This window comes from Falco biarmicus, chromosome 7 (assembly GCF_023638135.1).
Source record: "Falco biarmicus isolate bFalBia1 chromosome 7, bFalBia1.pri, whole genome shotgun sequence".
Lineage (NCBI taxonomy): Eukaryota > Metazoa > Chordata > Aves > Falconiformes > Falconidae > Falco > Falco biarmicus.
In genome coordinates, this window is record NC_079294.1 from 60,811,369 (window position 1) to 60,831,845 (window position 20,477).

A 20,477-nucleotide genomic window follows, 5' to 3' on the forward strand; every position below is an offset into this window, starting at 1 on the left:
ATTTCAGACCCCAGCCCAAATGCTGTGGGAACATCTGTAGCTTTAGATGCTCCTATGCTTAACTACCAGCACAAACTAAGGGGAGAGAAATCATTTAAAACACAAGGGGTAGAAGCCAGACTATAGATAAACAAAATGCTGTCCAATGTAGCAATACACAGGACATTATTTATTTTTTTTTTAAATTTTTATTCTTAGGAGTTTCTTACAAGAGAAACAAAAATATTCTCAGGTGGAAAGTCTGACTTTAGAATTAGCTGTCAGTTTAAGGGAAAGTCATATTAATATGCGTAGGAAACTAACTTGAGCTATTTAAGATATTTTCACCCCAAAACTAAGTAACTGTTCACAATCTTTTTTAGTGATAAACTATAGTTCATTTTATAAGTAAGGAACATTCTTCTTTCTTTTTTTTTTCATTCTTGCTCTTAATCAGGCCAATATTTTCCTATGTGTTTTTACCAAAAAAACCACCAAAACCTGGCATTTGAAGAAGAAAAGTGAAATATGCGCTAGCAAAAAGTCAGTGGTTAGTGGGTCCTAACAGTTTCAAACGCCACTTGGAAAATTTTTGAGAGTCTGGCAACACCAGCCTGTATAAAACTGACGCTTCTGCCCCTCTGTTACTGTCATTCAACAGTCCCCACAGGGTGTTTCATGCATTTTTATGAATGTATTTAGCCTGCTTATTTCCTTTTGGAAATGGCTGGATGAAACAAACCCGAGAAGCCTTCCTTTTTTCACCAGGATATTGGCATTTGCAGTTCTGGCATTTGCAGTTCTGGCTCTTTCAGGTGAAGCAAAAACATCAGACAAAGTGTTAAAAGAGTATTCTTAGGTTTTGGCAATAAGCAGGCTTCCTGGGATAAGCAAAAACAAAAAAAAGGATGAGGGAAAGGCAAAAAAGCAGGCAAGAGGTTTTCTGTTCTCGGACATGTGGTAGATACAGATCTGCACGTACACACATACATACCTCATTTACAACCCTCAGAACACCCCCCCAGTTCAACCCCAAACTCCCAAAGGCAAAGCCACTCAAGGAAACGTGATCAAGCAGGCAAAGGAGGGGAGATTTTTGCAAGTGGTGGGATGTAAAGTGAGTCATGGAACTTGGAGATGAGATTTGGCTGGAGTAAACATAGAAGGAGTGCATATCTGGGGCTCTCACCTCCTGCGAGGGGACAAATAACACTTGTTCAACCCTGTGAACATGCCCCTTAACTACATCAGATGGAGCATCATTCCTGGGCAAATGAGTATGATCTGGCCGTGATTGCTGGTTATGCTGGATGTCAGTCCTGGCTGTATTTTAGCAAAGGGAACCTCTAAGCTGGTGATTATTCTAGCAAACAGCCCCACCATGTTTATTGACATGGTGTGTCACATAGCTGATGACCATGGAAGTACACGGTCCAAATCCTGATCTCACTGATGAAAATCTGGGGTAAACTGATGAGGGAATGCCATGGAATACAACTAAAAATTACTTACTTTTTCCTTGGGCTCAAAAAAAAAAAAAGAGTTCCATCCAGTGAGTCAGTCTCCCCCAACTGTCATTTCTCCTATTTAAAAACAACCCCTCCAACATTTTGGTCAACATCTACATGAGCTGAACCTCCAAAGGAAGTAAGACAACTGGGAATTTCAGACTTTCCCATGGCAGATATCCCCACATGCTGCTTCGGTAAGTTTCTCTCTCACAGGCTGAATTTTGAACTTCAAAAGACAAAAAAAAGCAAAGCCAGCATTCAGCCTCCAACCCATCCCACACACAAATCACAAGAGGTTGATGCTCCTCGCTGTCAGTCAGCATGAAGCTGGTTTTTTTCTCCCAAAGTGTCTCCCGACCTCACAACAACCTGCCCAGCACCAGGTTCAGTCTCCTCTGGCACAAAACCTGCTGTCAGGACAAGCCAGCTCCTCTCCAGCTAGCATCACTGGTGGGGAGAACAGTGTGAGAAATACCCACACATCTCACAAGTGCTGAGAAGAGTGGAGGAAGGGCTGCAAAGAACCTGGCTCACGTCCTTACCTCTTTCTCCCAGTTCAAGCTCCTTTCCTTGAACCCATGTTTCCCATCAGCTCCCTGCAGCTGTTGCTTGCTCCTTCTCTTTTTCTAGATTTCTTTTTCATTTTTCTGCCTTCAACTCCAGTCCATTAAACACATCCAAACCCCCTGCGATGATAAACACAGCTACTGGGCAAACATCCTGCAATTTTTTTCAGGACCTTGTTATTAAGGATAGACTCCTCTGGAAGACCACTTTCTGTGGGAATACTAACAAGTCAGGTCTGTGTTTACCTAAGCAGAGTTGTGCGTATTGGGATTTAAATGCCTTTCCTAAATGTTGTCATTTAGGAAAAGCCATTAAAAATTCAAAGGCATAGGCCATCTCTTAATATAAATTATATTTTCTAGTTTTACCCACGTGCCTCCTTAGGCAAAAAGAATGTGACTTTTGCTTTTGAGAAGCTCAACCCATTATAGAAGGGATCCTGCCCTGAGGTACACTTGTGTCGATATTCATGAAACCAGGACATGACGCAGCCAGCATTTGGCTCAGAGACAACTGTATTCCAGCAAAAATAAGAACTTCCTGCATTTAAATACAGTACACCATCTTATCATCTTTTTTCCCACCCTATATGTTTTCGTGGAGGAATCACATTCCAATTTTTTAATGTATCCCCAAGTACCCTGTCGCTGACTATTGTGAATTTGGTGTATTCCTGCTGCTGTGCCGCAGAAGCACGTCAGGTCAGGAGAAGCTGGTGGCCCGGAGGAGACCCAGTGGACCAGGAGAAGGGTGAAAGCAAGGAAAAACCTTCAGTTTCATGTGGCAGGCTTCTAAGTGATGAGCAGCTTTGTTTGCCATGGCCACCTGGGGATTGTTTTATGCTCAGATGGCTCTAATTCATGCTGTAAAAGGATCATCTCAGGAAGGACAAGCCTCCTCAGAGTCACCTTGTTAATCCCAGCTGCTGCCACTGGGCCAGCTGCAAACACAAGCCACAGAAGACAGAGAGCAGCAAGGGATGCAGGGGGATAAGCAAAGATGGGGTTTTAGCATCACCTGAACACAGCCATGTCACCACCCGCTTCGGCCCAGCTGTACTAAAACGGTGCAATCTGCAATCTGGTGTTCTGGCAAACGGTTTTGTTTCTTTCCAATTTTTTCAAAAATATCTTGTGGCTTTCATCTATGGGTTGACCTGCGGGTAATTTAGGGGATTTAAATAGACAGAAGGGAATTGAAATATATCTGCTGACTTCTGTGTTGTGTGGACGATTAACTCTGAATCACAGATGTTATCAGGAGGGGCAGGCTATGAAACCCAAGTAGCACTTTACTTATTATTATTATTGGAAATAGCAGTGGTGTTACTTGTGTTACATCCAGGTCTGGGGGATCGAGGTCAGAACACATGTATGTACAAGAACAAGAAAGCAGTCACAGCCTTGAACTGTTAGCTCCACTTTGAAATACTAATTTTGCCTTCCTGTGCCTTTATCAGTCTGGGAAGCAAGAGGAAAAGCTCACGTAGAACTAATCTGATAAAGAAACAATTTTGGAAATATCCATAAACTGGGCAAGTCTGCAACAAGTACATTCTAGCCTTGTCTTGTTATCTTTGTTTTCCTCCAGACCTTATCACCACTAAGGAATTTTATTGCAGAAATGACAAGTAGCTGGAAGTATGAATCAGGCTGGCATTGAATAAGAAGCTGTAGGAAAAACACCTGCCTACACAACACTGACAAATACAAATATAATGAGTCCCTCAGAGTCTCAGTACAGATACGGGCTGCAGAAGTTTGCTTGCACTGAAATCTCCACCTTTGGAGGGGTTGTAGCACCCTGGAGGCTTTAGATCACTTGGCATCCAAAGGCTCCGCTATTTTTAATGAACAATTTAGACACAAGCTCATTCCAGGGTCTTGAATTTTCAGACAATTAAGATTATTCACTGGTGAATATGATAACAAGCCCTAGTGCAGAGCTCCAGCCTAGCAAACACAGGAGTATTTGCCACCGAGTACCTGTGCCCATCCCTGCACAAACACCGCAGCAGGGGAAAGACTGGACATGAGCCCAAGCACACACACGGACATCTGCCCTTGTGCTTGCTGTTGACAAGAAATTTGGCCCTGCCCTGCCAATTTTTTTTTTTTTTAAAGTTCTCAGAAAGATCTGGCTCCTGCAAGAAGGCACCAAAGAACACCAGTATTATGAGCCTCACTGTACCCCTCCAGGTGAGGGTAAGAGGGTGGCTGTGCAGAGAGCCTGGGGAAGGCTGCCCTGCACTGTCCTTGGAGCCAGCATCTCTCAGGAGAGGTGCAGTACTAGGAAACACCTCTGCTTGCAGGACTGTGACAATCTATCTACAAAAAAATACCCTCTGTATACCACTAGCTGCTTAAGTTTCCCCGAATTCTCTGTCAAACCACAACAGAGAGCCCTAATAAGGGAAATCCCTTCCCTCTGAGCCTTGACAGACCGTGTACAGAGATATTTGCCTGCGCTCATTAAAAACAAGGCATGTTTAATCTAATTGCCACTGCTTTTCAGGCTGCTTCAACAACACAACTTATTACACTATGCTTCAGATATGTGCTTTAAGGAGATTTAATTCTTATCCTTAGATGAGCTGATAGCCCAAAGAAGCCTGGCTGACTTACTGAACGGCACTGTGCCTGTGGTAACAGTATTTGCCTTAGCTGCTTCTGCGATTAGAAAATTTGCACAGGCACAAAGCCTAGGTCATTAAACCGAAGGACTTAATTTATGACTGCTTACTGTATGAAGTGCCAATCTTTGTACTGTTTTCCAGCACCTGAAAAGAGGCACTTACTTGCAACCAAATAATGTTTTCCAGCCTCTCCTGGCTTACCAGCCTCTCCCCACTCTTGTAACAAGCTCGATGCTCTCTGCAGGCCATCGTACTTCAGGATAGTGATTTTGTGGAAAGCCATTAACTCAGTCTTACAAATAATTCTCATACTTCTGTGAAGCAGAAAAAAAAAAAAAAAAAGCAGCCAAGAAAACACACAAACAGCTCTTAGGGAGCAGAAACTGCTCCAACAAAGAGATGAAGCTCATGGAGAGGGCGTCTGAGATCTCCGTTTATGAAGATTTCACACAGGCTTTATGCCTGATGAGAGCAACCCTCAGCAGAATCTGGACTGGTTCTGGTGCACGCTTCATCCCTGGTCATTAAAATTCCAGCCAGCACTCTCCTTCTGTTCTCTTGCCAGAACATTCAGAAGTTATTTGTCCTGCATTACCTCTTTCCAGAAGCATCAATACCCAGCTGCCTTCTCATCCTCACAGGGAAACTCCCACCCATTATACAGACAACCCTATCTATAGCTACAAAAGGCATTTCTGCCGAGACAGCTATGTTCCCCAGCAGCCTGAAAACACAGCCTGTGGGTCTCCACATGGCTTTATATTTGCCCATCAGTCAGCTAGTGACACAGCTACCCTGATGAATGCAAACATGTACGTTGCTCACTGGAAGGGGAGCTGGTGGGCGTTAAACCGCTCGTTGGTACCACGTGGCTGGAGACGGCAGCATGTGGAGGCACAGCAATTGTGTTTGGTTTAGCTACATATTTTGATGGAAGTGAAGAAGCTGTAGAATTACTCTAATTGGTGCAAGGGAGGTACAAGTACTGCAGCAACCCTCCTGGTGCCCACTGCAGAAAGAAAAAGGTCTGCTCAGTGACTATGCTCTAACTGATGTCCTCCTCTGCTGAGTAAATCCACCTGAGCAGTGCCTCTGAACTCACTGGGCAAGATCTGCAGCTCACAGCACTGCCAGTTTCAGCTGAGCCATGTGAATTCATCCCGACCAGCCCCTGCCCACGCCAGGAATCTGGATGTTCCAGTCTTTTAATAGATGTCTGAACTGGCATGACTTCTACTGGGTCTTTCTACAGTGTTTCAGAGGCAGGGAAAGCGTTAATCATGCAACTACTCAACATCAGCGCTATGCCTGACCTCCACAGAAATCCAAATCCTGGTACACATCTGCCTGTCAAATTCCTTATTTCCCCTCTGACCTTCCTTTAGCCAGCATAGAGCAAATCACTCCAGAAGCATGAGGGCTGTCTAGCTGCAAAGGCAGCATCCTGGATACAGCTATCCATCATTTTACAATGACAACACTAAAAATAGTTTAATTGTTCACTCAGGTTTTGTCTGAAATTACTAATCCTAAAATACCGACATGAAAGTTCATCAAACATTTTTTTGGTTTGCCAAAACATATTCACATATTCTGCACAGATGTTAATAGCTTATTTTTGGCAGATTGTTCAGTATTTTGGATTAAAAAAGAATAAACAAAACATAAAGCCACTTGAGACAGGTGAAAGTTTTCCCCAGTTTTCTAACTGATTACTCTGGGCTCCACAATCTGAGATTTCTTCCATTCCAGAAAGGACTGGAATACAATGTTTAAAAAACATTATACATGGAACTGCTTAGGCAGGCACTTGTTTTCTTCCAGCCTCCTAAATCCTCTTTTTCACCTCAGTTCCTTAACCCTTCCACAGAATTCTCATTTCTCCATGTTTCTGCATGCAGTCTGGACATTTCACTATTGCCACTGCACCAGCCTTATGTCTCGTGGTAGTTTGCATCCAGCATACTTGAGGTGTACACAGAGCAGCCACATATTTAATTCCCAATTACTCCTTAGCAAGATGCTCTAAATGAAATGAAGTAAAATTGTGGTTTTCCTTCATTACAGTATATTTCTTGTTTACAGTTCTTCAAAACACATACCTCGCCAACTGTTCCTGCATCAGAAAAATTTACAAACCTTTGCCCTGTTTAACACAAGACCAAGAGAACCACAACCACATTGTGGTTTTCAATAGTAAAACGTAGTGAAGTTGCTGCTTGAACAAGAGCTAAACTTCAAGCTGAGTTTTACCAAAGACCCAGAGTGCTGCCTTCAGATTTGAATCACTGTGCTTGAAAGACCATGGGCCAAAGCTTTGGCAAGTATTAATTGGCACAGTGACAGAGTAACCACCAGTTACCCAGCAGAAGACTTGGCTCTGCAACCGCAAGGAAATAACTAATCATTTTAAGACAGATAATAATTGAAAAGCTCGGCTTCCCTGAGAGTGACTAATGGGTTTTCCTCTTCCTTAAAGTGCACCAAGATCTATTAACACAGAAAAGCAGCGATTTAATTCCAATAATTCCTCTGTGACAGGAGTGTCCAAACACTGATCCTCCAGCAACTCGGTCACAGCCCCACAGCTACTACATCTTTAAATCAAGAGGAGCAGGTATTTGTCACTCCCCACAACGGGCACTGCAGAAAGAGAAAACGCTGCCCTTCCCAGCTACATTCCCATGGGAATTCATAATGGGAACTAAGGACAGTATTTTTCCCCAAACTTCTTCAGGTCCAAAGTTCAGGGGAACCAAACACAGCTCAAGCTTTTGCCAAAACTGTCCTAAGCTAAAACCACCGCAGCGACGCTCTGCTGGAGGAGCAGCACATGAGTGTGGGGTTTGGTGGATAATACTGGAGGGACTTAGGAACCCGCCAGATTTACCGGCAGTATGTGCTGCTTCATATCCTCGGTGCCTCTGACTTCTTTCACATCAAACTGTCTAAAATCTGCTTTGCAAGCCTATGCCTGTGTCTGGCTGGGTTGTATGTACCCATGGAAGATTTCATTTGCATACCTCTGTCCTTTTATTGTATTGTGTTTTTATCAATAACCAAAGGAGTCACATAAATTGCAGGACCCAAGGGGATGGCTAGGTTTTTTTGTGGTGCTCATCTCCTGCAGCGTCTCCTCTGCACCAAGCACGGCGATGTCTGTCACTGCTAAGCTGGTAGGATTGCAGGACTTTCCTAACCAGTGCAAAGCACAAGTCATTTCACTAAAGTAAGAGGAATGGTACTAAAACCCATAAATTAACTTATGCAAAATGAAATAGACTGCAAGGGAAAAAAAGCAGCATCTACAATGGATATACCCTGCTTTTATATAACTCTAGAAGAAAACATGGGATATAAATACAGCATAGCCTACAATTTTGCTGTACTGAGTCCTAATGTTTTTAAACTTCATGTAAAAAGAAACAGTGATTACAGTGCTGTTTGGATTACCAAAGATGCAAAGCTCTGTGCACATTCTGATGTATTTCTGCACTTTATATATATAGGAGATAAATTATGTGTGCAGCAACTAGTACAAACAAATGAACAAGAGCCAGAGCTCTTCTGGAGACATTTCAGGGACAGCAGGCCAGGACTAACTTGGATTCTGTTTCAAAACTTTCTGGAAAGAGAAATGTCTCTGCACATCAAAAAAGCTGAAATAAAGTGAAAGCGGAGGCATCATCTCTTTGCATCCGTAAGTGCCAGCCATTAACACCTTGCTTCCACGCCCTCAGAAATTGCTGAGACATTTGAAAGGTCATTTGCGAATATCCTGGGAAATTGTTAAAGCACCAGACAGTTTGAAAAGAGAGCATTTTCTAGCAAAATAGGGCAGTACCTGTTGAAGTTGATCGGGTACAGGATAATATCCTCAGGTGCTCTGCCATCCCACTGGATGATATAAGTCTGTTCCAGCATGACGACAGGCTGGTACTGCTGGTATGGAGCTCCTCTGTTCACGCCTTGCAGCCGCAAGGGATGGGAATGGTATGCTGCTCTGGCAATGAGTAAGGTCAGATTCTCAGGGCGTCTGGCCTGAATATAAAGCTGAGGGTGAAAGGAAAATGACAAACATATCCATTAAACCAGCCAGGCGCAGCCATAACATGTGCATTTGATCACTTTTGCCTGCAAACAGTTTTTGCCAATGAAGAGCTCAGAACATTTGGAAAGTTGCTGAAACATTTCCAGTTCAAATAAAAAGGTAAAACAGAAATAGCATCTGCTGCCATTCGTGGGGACACCGTGAAGTGAGATATGAATTGTACAGCACCATAAAAATGTTCACTATTCAGAATCTTAAGGGAGAAGGGTAATCAAGGAAATATTGCAAAGTAACTCTTTTTTATGAATTCAAATAACTGCACTTTAAAAACAGGCTTATTCCATTGAAAATACAGAAAACTTGAGTTATTTCAATGGGCTTTGGATTAGGTCCAGGTATCTAATGGAATCCACATCTTTTCTCTCAAGTAGCAGACTAGGCTGGAATTTGGGGGGCTAAAACTTGATGGCTTGACTGTATGACCTTACAGACTAAACACTGTGTTCCATAGGTTTCAGCGGAGAGCTCTTCTGTGCAGGGACCAACAGATGCCCTTGGCCTGTAGTTCAAAACAAACTACACCCCAGCTGTATGCTTTTTCTGTCCTGCCATCACTCAAATGAAGGCAAATTCATGTGGCAAATGTTAGTTTTAAGGCTGAACACATGATGTTTACCTGCGTCTGCCGGGGTGAAATTCCATTGCAAAAGGAGGATGCACAACCCATCATATAATCTGTCTCGGCATGCAGGGTTGTGGCAGACAGCTTGTCATATACCTTGAAGGGTTTCAAAAGCAGCAAGGACAGGTGAGGACACCTATACTTCTGCTTCCTTCACTCTCCCGCACAGTGCTCTTTACATCACAAACTTAAACTATCCAACATAAAAATCCACATTAGCTCAGAAATGTCTGAGCTTCTGAGCATCCATCCAGCACAATTGTTTTTAAACAGTTTCTGCCTTTGAGGTAGAGACTCCATCTATCAGGATATCTGCCTTCTAATGCAGGGCTATGAGACCTCGGCCCCTCATACCTCCATGCCTGTCTCTCCCCTTCTTGTCTACACAGACTGAAAGCTCTGCAAAACCAGACTCTCTCTCACTGGTTTATATACGGGCTTATTTTAGTTGAGGTTTCTAGCTAGTTCAGCCCCTAGTTCCAGTTTCACGCTCAGAAGGACTCTGTGCTTGCATCTGCTCCTGCTGCTGAGCTTGTGCTCCTCAGGACCTCCAAAAGACAGCCCACCTCCACCTACCCCCCACCTCACCCCAAATTCAGCAGCCTCATGCTGAATGCTCAAGTTAAAAATTTGGGTCTCTTGCCAAAGAAATAATCCCAAAACGGTTGTAAATATTTCTTGGATATTCAGCCCACTCCTCCTTTTACACCATTGCACTTTAATGATGAAAACCTGTCCTGAGTGGTATCTGCAGACCCTTGAAGTGTATCGCAGAATTGCATTAAACAGGATTTTTTCCTGATGGCTGAAACTATTGATCAAGTAATTCACTCCAGCCTCTGAGCAGCAGCACATTTGCTCGTTCATGATGGATCAAGGAAGAATAACTGTTTTTACAGTCTGATAAAAGACCTCTTGTATCTACGAAACCAAGGAGGAAAACCTATTTTCCCTTCACATTCAGACCATGATTAGAAAGTCAGTAGCAGGGAATGTAACAAACCACATTTCAATCTCATTTGTCCCCACCCAGATGGGGAAGTGCTGAGGTTGGATCAGGTAATCAGTAAGGTACCTTCAGACCTGAAATCCCATCGATGTATTAATTGTTCTCAATCAAAACAGCATTTTGTGACAAAAAACGGTTGGAATGAACTCTGATACTGCAAAATAATACCCCACTTGTGTCTTTCTGAGTAAGAGGCAAGAGTTTCTGTTCCACCACCAGAAACTTTCACATTATTTCCTTCTGTGTCCTTCAAGCACAGAATGTTACGATGGTAGCTGCTGTGCATTTACCACAAAATTAAATGCACCAATAATAAAATAAATGAAGAAGGGAAGGAAATGCATTCAATGAGCTCCAAAAGTTCCTAAATTACAGACTACCAAGAACAAACGTTTCTTATAGACCTTGAGGTACTTGGGTAAAAAGAAAAAAAGAGAGAGCGAGAGTGCTATGCATGGCCTAAGCTGCTCTCTACAACGGTTGTTAATGAATTCAAGAAAGTGCTGGAAGAGTTTGCAGAGTGCTTCAGTAAGATGATGAGGAAAGCGTGTCAGAGATTTGCTGGAAGCGTTTTCCTCCAAGTGCCGAGGGAACAAGTCACAGGTCTGACACTCAGGATAACGGTGACAGCTGTTTTGAGAACAGTGATTACTAGAACAAGGGAAAATGCCACGTCTGTGTTGACAGAAATATCTGTGGACTGTCTTTGTCTCCAGCAATGACCAACAGTGGCCACTGAGAGAATGCCTTAGAACTGCAAGCCACCAAAGATGTGATTTTCAGTCCCACAGAAATACACATGTGTATCCAGTGGATCTTACAAAACATCTACCCCTAAAGGAGGCCACATGTAGCTGATCAAGCAATGTAAACCCTACACGAAGAGGCTCTTGCCCAGGTGGAGCATCGCTAGTCAACAGGGCTCTGACTGGGAGCAGGGAGGGACTAGCTGAGATGTTTCCTGCAGCAACTGGGCTCAGCTCTGGAATCAGTCCTGGTGGCCTGGTCCTTCTTGAACACACCAAGCTGCACAGAAAGCAGCACCCCACATTTTCCCATTCGTCCCTTTCTCTGGGCCTCTCCCCTCAGGGAAGAAGGGACAAGAGGGGAATCCAATCCCTGTTCATGAAATCCCTGACCTCCCTTCTGTGATGCTGACTCACGTCAGTCCTAGTACTTGCGTTTTGTTACCCCTTTAGGACTGCAGTCAAGATGAATAGATTACTCAAGAAAAATCCCAGGAGATCCATCCACCAAAGGCTGCTTTTAATTCCTAAAGAGATGAACAAAGTAAAAAGAACCTTTTGAGCTCCACTGGCCCCAGGTCGGTGAAACATCAGCCACTGTCCCAGCATAGTGCTCTCAGGATGTCACCGCGTGGCCGCTTTCTTCCTAAGCCTTTACTCCGTGACACCTTTACTGGTTCAAAATGAACTTGGAAACCTTTATCACTTTTCTTCCGTGTATCTACCTTTGCAGGGCCAAAATGCTTCTGAGTAGGAGCAAAAAGGAGAGCAACAAGATAATTTTTTCTGGAATGAAAAATCCATCTTCCTTAGCAACACCTCCACAATTTTTGGTTAGCTCTATCAAAATATATACAAGAAGAAAGTGGGTCATAAAGATACTTCAAAATATGAGAAGTGGTGATAGCTTAATGTAGTAGGAGAAGAAAAGCTAGTTAACATGTTATAAAACGCAAGCCTTCTACTTGCCTGGAAGGTTTAATGGACATAGTTGTCATTTTAGCTGCTTAACACTTCACGCTAAAAGGATGTGTCAGATTTCCCTGTGCTTACATGGCAATTCTCCCAAGTAGGTTGTGAAACTGAGAAGATAAGTTCTTTTACAATTCATGGGGGATCTGCTATTCAACTGGATAGCGAGTATGGAGATAAGCAACACACAAAGTACTGGAACAGTGAGAAAAGGTCTGCTTGCCTTCTGGTTTCTTTAACATTGCTTTTGTCCTGCTGTGCTGTCAGCTGTCAAGCTGGGGCAAAATACCTTAAAAATGAGATGCTCAAAACATACCTTCTCCCCATCAAAAAGGATAATTTCCCAGGGCAAAACATTTTCTGTACGAAACACCCAAGTGAAGACTTTAAAGCTCTTCTGAAAAGAAAAAGAAATGTATCTTTCTTTCTCTAAGACATGCTAGGACATGCTAAGGTGTCATTGATATCAGCAAGATAACTTTGGCTTTTCATCGGTATACATCAGAGATCAAAATTGGACCTCTTTGTTCAAATACGGACACCATCAGCTGAAGAATATCTTGCAGGCTTTTCCTTCTTCCCAGTCTGTGAGGTGCTGACAGTCCTCAAGAACTGCAGATACCTGGGTTTGAACGGTTAGGCCTGGGGTTAGAAAAGCACCGTTCGCTACATGCCGCCTCTCTTGCTTGCTTTACATTGAGAAGCATCAGTACCAAACCCAGCTACAGGTACTGAGGACACAATACCAGCTGGAGGTATGTAACCTGGGGATGCAGGACCGGTGCACTTGCAAACATTCGCTGCAGAAACAGAGCTAACAGGAGTGGAATAATTTCTGTTTTAGCTGCCTGTAGAAAGGTAGTGACTAAGCGAACTGGTGAAAAGTCAACAGCATTTTCTAAAGTATTTTATAATAGCAAGGCATTAATTTTTTGTTAATTTGAAACTGACACTAATCTAGTTACATGGCAGTTTCTTAGAAGAGCCACACCTTGTTAAGCTTATAAAAGGAAATAGCACATACTGCCAAAATCTCTGCTTGTTTTAACAAAGACTAATACCAAAAAGGAGAAATTTCACAGCATCTCCTGATGAGTTGCTGTAAAGTCTGCAAGAAAGCAGTAAGTGCACGGCTTCAGCTACCCGGTGGGAGCCAAGGCACTTGCCTTACAATTTATATAAAATTCAGAAATGGTTTAGGAATCTCATTTATATTTTAACCAGTAATGCAGGTGTTGAGGAGTCTCTGGCTCCGTGCTTTGGAAATCTCACCCAGCTATATGGAGAGAACTATGGGATGAGCCTCTCCCTACATTTTTCTTTTATTACTGGCTCTTGCACCAGCTGCTGGGACACCAAGGACCTCAGTGCCCTGCTGGCAGAGTCTGAGTGACTCACAGAGATTACCAGATGTGGTGCTGCCAACTCTTGTGATTTCCCTGTGAGTCTCCCCCTATTTAGTGTTCTTCCTTAAAGCCTCACTTTATGTACATTACAACATGAGAGTTTCAGCTGTCGCTAAAAAGCATAGGGGCTGGTCTTGTTTGGACTACAACAACCCTACAAGCTCCAGAATCAACAGACCCGATAGTTCTTGCTTGGGTAAATTTCACTATTTTAAACTGGTCCCAGAACCCTTCTTTGGTAGCAAAAGGCAACACTGCAAGCAAAGCACAAGGCATTTCTTAGTGCTCTCTGCTGAAGGAAGGTCTTAGACACCATGTGGGAAAGGTGGCATGATGCTTCTTGGAGGTGGTGGAGAGTAGGGACCACAAACCAAGCACAGGAAGGTGGGATGTCAACCTGAGCTGCTGGATTAAAACACCCTCAGGACCATCTGTCCCCAGGATTTTGTGGAGCTAGAAACACTGCCACAGGAACTGGTTTTCCCCAGTCATTTTCTTTCCTTGGCAAATTACATCCAGGAGAGGAAAAGCATGAGAAGTGAATGAGAGAAACCAAGCAAAAAGAAATTAATCGAACTCTAGGTGCTTTGCTCAGAAAGAATCTGCCTGCAACGTTAGCTGAAGGACCTGGATCTCATTTCTCCATGCCAAGTAGCCCATCCCCAGGCTGACTATCTTGGGCTCAGTTCAGCAGTACTGTAGGAGTCATTATTTCCTTGAACTGAGAGGACATTTTCACCTGCTTGCACTAGGGAAGGATGAAAGATGTTGCCTACCAGAGCTACATGAAAAGGAAAAGAAAAACAGATTTTGTAATAGAGTTGCTAAGATCAAAGCAAACCATCTTTCTCCATAACTAGATTCACTCTTTCAGGCTTTTGAGCTGAAGTATGACGCTCAGAGTGTAGCACGCACATGAATCACCAGTAGTCAACGTGCTGAGAATCAGGGTTAAGCTGAAATACTCCAACAATTATACCCTCCAAATTAAACCAAACCCTGCTGCACGGGACCAATTTCTCCTACCCTGCACATACATATATTTCCCTACCCAAAACCCATGAAGTGAAGCATTTAATATGAACTTTACTCATCCTTCTGGATGCTGATTAGTTGAAAAACACTGGTAAGGAACAGATCCCAGAGAAGCAAATGTTTATGCTTGCCTAAACCTAGCCAAGGAAATTTTCTATGGTGGAAAAACTGCCTCACCGTGTAGAGTGCCATAACCGGGAGGATATTAATAGAAATAAAAATATAAATGCCTACTTGTTTACAATTCTCAATTTAACTGTTAGGTTGCCAGAGCAGAGAGGATCATTTCTCTAGAGACACAGAGCAAAACCAAGTGCCAAGGACAAAGCCCTAATTCAATGGGAGTGGTTCATAGGAGCCCAATCCTGTTCCATGCCTAGTCAATAGCAAACCAGGGGTCATAAACCCAGTGTCTAGACACTTAAATAGCTAGTCCTGCTCTCTGCTGTGCAGCTAAAGCAAATGCATATACATTTTTTTAGCTTAGAGACATGCATAATCTGGAATTGGCTGTGCACTTATTACGTATAGAGGTCTCAAAGATAATTGCACTCCCAAAAGTGTCACGCAAAAAGTTCCTTGGGGAAAGGGGAGTAGAGCGCTGTGCCTGACTACCCGGAGTGCAGGCTCACACATTACTACACACCAGAGAAGCCACAGAGAAAGCACCTTCAGAAATCTCCCAATGTGGAAAGACCATGAGTCTAGGTTTGAAACCTATCCTGAGGTGCATCTGTAGGAAATCAGGCTCTGCTAATCCCCATGCTCACTAATCTGCATGCCAACAAGGGAAACCTGACAGCCTGCTCCTCTCCAGGCAATTTTAGCTCTGCCCGCTCTTCACTGACTTCATCCTGTGCCACACCTGCTGATGTCTGGGCAACGTCTGCTGACTCCCAATGAGACAAGAGTTTGCAGCACGCTCTCAATTGCACAGAAGATTCTTAATAATTAAATAAACAAACACACACCTGCTGTATCTCATGTATCTCAAGAACACTGATCTTATTTTAAGATCACTTCATAATCCACCCTTGCCTTTCATATCCAGCAGTGCGCCCCGCTGTAGTCTTTATTTGACAGCGCAGGGCTGTTCTCAGGGATCAAAAGAACATAATGGTCCTTCCAAAAGCCAGATCTGGTGTGAGGGTTCCCAGTACCCACACTCCAACCTCAAGCCACATGGCACTGTGCACACCCACCACAGTCTTAATCTTTGGCTTGTTCAGCACAAGGAGAGAGGAGACCTCGCAACATGTCCAAGTAACTGGAATTTAACAGGCCTAGATACCTTTTTGGTACATACATTATTATCCTTTAGAAGCAAAGGAGCAAGGAGAGCCATCTGCAGTCTCTTACGGGTGACTGTGAAAGCTGTGGTGAGTCATGTATTTATAGTATGCTCCATCCACAACAAAGGTCTTGGTGAAATTTGAGCAACATACAATGAACCAGGATCTGATTCTGAGGTCACATTTTCCCTCCATTTACAAATTCCTCTTCCTTTCTTTCCCTACTGAAAGGTTACTGGGGATTTGCAGCCCTTTCGACCAAGGTGTCAACATCTCAGTTAAAGTCTCTAACTCCAGCGGGCTGAAGAAAACTGCTGTGAAGGTTTAAGACCACCCTGGCCTAAGGCTGAACATCCCTCAGACAGTGATTTCTGGATGGGAAATCAGAGGTAAGTGTGAGTTTGTCTCTCAGCCACCCGTTTCACCATCCTGAATGCAGTGGGATGTATCAGAGAAGTAACACCTTCCATTACTGAAACCTGATTTACAAGACTTATGCACTAGAGCCCCACGATAGAGGGGACAAATGTCTGGAAACAGGAACTAGAAAACAGCAAACTCTCTCCCAGCTCAGTTTCAACTTGCAGCTGGTTGTGGACAACGGGAAGAGACAGGGCTCCTTGCAGCCATGGATGAACAGGAGCTTTACCGAGTCCTTGGAATTAGGCAGATAACACAGAGAGGAGTAAAATTATACGCAATTTATTATTCATCTGCTATCTTATGGAGTGTTGAGTAGGCTTCACTCCATGGCCCCTCAGCAGAGTACCTGAGGACACCCACCCCACCTGCCCAGCGACACTGCTGCCACCACCCCCGTTACCTGTGCGAACTTCCCAGTACACACCATCCCGTTCCAGCGTGGGACAGTCAAGCAGCCGGGGTGACGCAGCAAGTAGTTGTCTGCTCTACCTATGAAAGTGTCTGGATACCCTGTCACTGAACCATCCAGATCATGGAAGACAGATGTTTTGTCACCGTCATTATCGTTGTTTCCAAACCACTGGCCTGATCTGCCAAAAAACACTTTCAGTCCAACCTAGCAGGAGAAAATAAGAAGGAAAATTACTGGTTAGCTCTAAGGATGGACTTGGGTTTGCAGTGTTTTAACAGCCAAAACAGCGATACAGTTAGGACTAGAAAGCTCTATTGTATGAGTAAAAAGTTTTGTTTTGCCTCCCCAAAGTTAGAAAGATTTCCAACTGTATTGGTTTTCCCCCTCATTTCTTAATCCCGGGAGATATTTTCACAAAAATGAGACTTTTTGAAATGCACCCACACAACCATGTATTCCTTGAAATCACACAGCAATAAACTGTGCGGTGACAAAAGGAAGAGGATGACTCAAAGGGCAGGGAAGTATTGGAAGATTATGAAATTTATTGAGGAATATCACAGCTGTGATCAAAGAAACAAAAATTATTAGACAGTGAATTTTCTCGTATATTTTCAATGGCTGCTCTAAACGGTTCTGAGTGCCATTTTTTTTCAAATTGTTCCTCCTAAAATCTTAGAAACCCTGTAAAAGTGACAGCAATTCTGAGAACTGGCTCTTGTGCACATACAGACTCATAGAATCATTTAGGTTGGAAAAGACCTTTAAGTATGGCCCCTGAAGAATTTTTCTAGGAAAGAAAAATATCAGGAAGCAGCATTATCCTCGTTATGCGTAGGCCTGTTTTCAAGATTTTTTGGTAGCTAAGTAAAAGAATTTGTCCTGATATGAAAGTCCAACAAAACAAGGAAACTGCAGATGTTCAGCTAAAAAGCATAGACTATTTTAATATCTGCAGAGAAAATTAATACAGTGTGTGATGATTAAGTTCTGAAGCAATCAAGAAAATAATTACTCCAGGTCAAGCACTCTGAATGAATCCTGCAGCAATGTGTATAAAAGCAGGCGGCATAAATAGCGACTGGATCACGCTGACCCAAAGAACTGTAATTTGTTTTATTTAGCCCAACTAATTTTAATTGGACTGTGCACATGAGTAAGAATTAGGGTCAGCACGCTTGGGCTGCAAGTTTGCTAAGCGCTTTAAAGGCTTTATTTTAACAATAATAAACAGAACAGATTTGGAGAATAGGAAGGTTATTGTGATTCTGAGTTAGGTGGAAAGTCCCATTGGCTTAAAAAGAATGAACCACTGCAGCATGAGCTACTTGCAGAATAAAAGCCTTTATTCCTTTAAAATTAAATTAGAGCCTAGAACCATTTTTCTGCCACCTTCTTGTCTGAGTCTTATAAACAAACACCGGAAGCAGTCTTATTTAAAGAAGGCTCAAAGACATGGAAATTTAAAGTGTATATAAAGTATATATAGATATGTAAAGTGTAAATAAATTTTTTTAGTGTTTCAAACCTTTTCTTACAGCAGAAAATTTTTGCCCAAAGGGGTACTTGGCAAAATAGGAGGAACCCAAAACTTGGGGGTTTTCCTTCATTTTAATTTATAAAAGAGGAGATATTAAAAAAACATAAACACTGTGCTCAAAGCTGCATCATTAGTACTTGGTGACAGTGCACTTGCGGAGATGAATATTAAAACGGGCACTTCACTGGGGAGGAAAACAAAGTCTGTACTTCAAAACAAACCAAGGCACAGCCAGCACAGCTTACATTTGGTTAACACTCTCAGTGTTTCCATCCAGCAGCAGACAGTTTTGGTGCTAACGCTAATCTGATCTCTTAACATTCTCCTCCCGAAAGTCTGAAAGTCAGAAACAAAGTGGAAATGCCAACAAGTCATGTCACTTATTTTGTAAGTCTCAAGGTGACCTTACTTCTGTACAGTGCAGGACAGGGGCGCACTGAGTTTACAGCTACAGCTATGGCAACATGTATTTTTTTCTAAGTGAACACACATGAGCCAAGACTCAGCTCCTCAGGTATGTCCATATGGAGCCAGGAATGAGCTAGAAGAGGGGGCAGAGACAGGTCGTGTCTAGCTACCACACCACTATTCAGACTCCCAGTTTCCATTAGGTGTGGACTACCTGTGACTGATACGGTATAAAGGTTACTTGAATTACCTGTCTGAAGCCTGACAGGGAGATCTAACAGGTGATGGTTATGTGAGTACGTAACCTCTTAGGAATATGCTAACTCAACCTGTCCAAAGGCAGCACACCTAACACACCTGCAGAGAAGTCCTGAAGACTGCATCGCAAAGCACTTGCTATATTAAATATTAATAATGTACTGGAAAACATCCTAATAACGTGTAACTTCTCCTAAAATTCAAGTGTTGGCACAAGCTGCCAACAAAAGCTGTATTGCTGTTATCACTGTTACCATTTTAAGGAAACTACTTTCAACTAGCGTTGCAAACCTTCCTCTATACCACCCAAAGCCTCTGCTCCCATCAGCATGGCTTTTATTCTGCTGGAGTGATGCAAGCTCTTCCCCTGCCAAGTTCCCTTTGGTCAGGAGTCTCTTTAGGGTTGGGTGCGGCTTTTTCTGCCCACTTTTTCAGGGGATAACAGGCTTGCACTTTAACTCAGTGTTTGCTTTTCTTTTTCCCATCACAAACTGTTTGCAAGCTTCTGCTTTGACACAGAAACCCAGCACTGAGACAACACAAGCTAAACATAGCAAAGGCAACATTAGGAAGCGCCCATCTATCTTAGCTAAGCAGGACTGCAATCCCATGGGAGTCGCTAAACCACAGCCAGGAGCCACTGCTGACCCCTCTGAGCTCTTCTGGGGGCCACAGATCCACCCAACACAGACCACTGGGATTTCTTTGTCACAGGGAGTTTCAGAGATGCCATAGTGTGGCACAGTGAGGAGTAGAATAGGCTTGAATCCTTCCTAAGCTCCTGGCTGCAGGGAAAAATAACCAGAGGGGCTACTAGCAACGGACGTGAACTGGAACAGTTTATGAGTCTTTTGCACCTGCTGGAGGTGGCCTTGTTCATGGGAGTCCAAAAGGTCACATGCAACCTCTTGTTCCTCACCTCACTCTACCAGAGCTGTGCAACAAAAGGACAGAGGGATGAATGCACTGCTATTTTATGACTAAAAAGAGATACACCAGGTTTTCATAAGAAATTATGCACAAGTGTCCTGTTTGGGCATGGCTCTGTTCTGGACTGGGGCCATCTCCTTTGAGTGCTCAAAGTCCTACTGACTCACAGTAACTAGATTGACAGGAGACCACTATCATCAGTCATGCCCTCAGGTGGGTTAAGACCAACTACTGCTTCCACTGCTTTGAAATCACTTTTAAAAGGCACCCTTTCTAAAACAAACAAACAAGCCTAGCAAGAATGTTGCTATTGATAAATGCACAGTATCCTAATACGTGAGATTTGAGTTTGTCGGTGGAAAAGCACCTAGAATACTTTTTGTGGAGTGTACTATTTAGGTCTTCTGTTCTACTTGACTGTTATTTCATGCCAGAATTAAACAAGACCTGACTGGCTGTATTATTTTGTTGTCTAACCAATCTGCTGATTGGTCTGATTAATTATACAATTATTCCTTCAGCATGACTAATAGTTTTGTCATTACTATACAACTTGCAGTAATGTTTAATTTCTTCTCAAAAAACAACGGTAAAATGATTGTCCTTTAGGGAATTAGTACT

At 43.1% G+C, this 20,477-nt stretch overlaps 2 protein-coding genes across 4 annotated transcripts in view; both read right to left on the bottom strand.

Annotated features, from left to right (window-relative positions):
* The window catches only part of CEMIP (cell migration inducing hyaluronidase 1), a 114,079-nt gene that overhangs the window by 75,858 nt on the left and 17,744 nt on the right, over positions 1–20,477 (bottom strand). The window lies entirely within an intron of this gene.
* Positions 1–20,477, bottom strand: part of LOC130152994 (cell surface hyaluronidase-like) — a 50,189-nt gene that overhangs the window by 12,032 nt on the left and 17,680 nt on the right. The window contains 2 exon segments of the mRNA XM_056347384.1: positions 8,537–8,745; positions 16,709–16,924. Coding sequence (XP_056203359.1) covers positions 8,537–8,745; positions 16,709–16,924 — 425 coding nt within the window.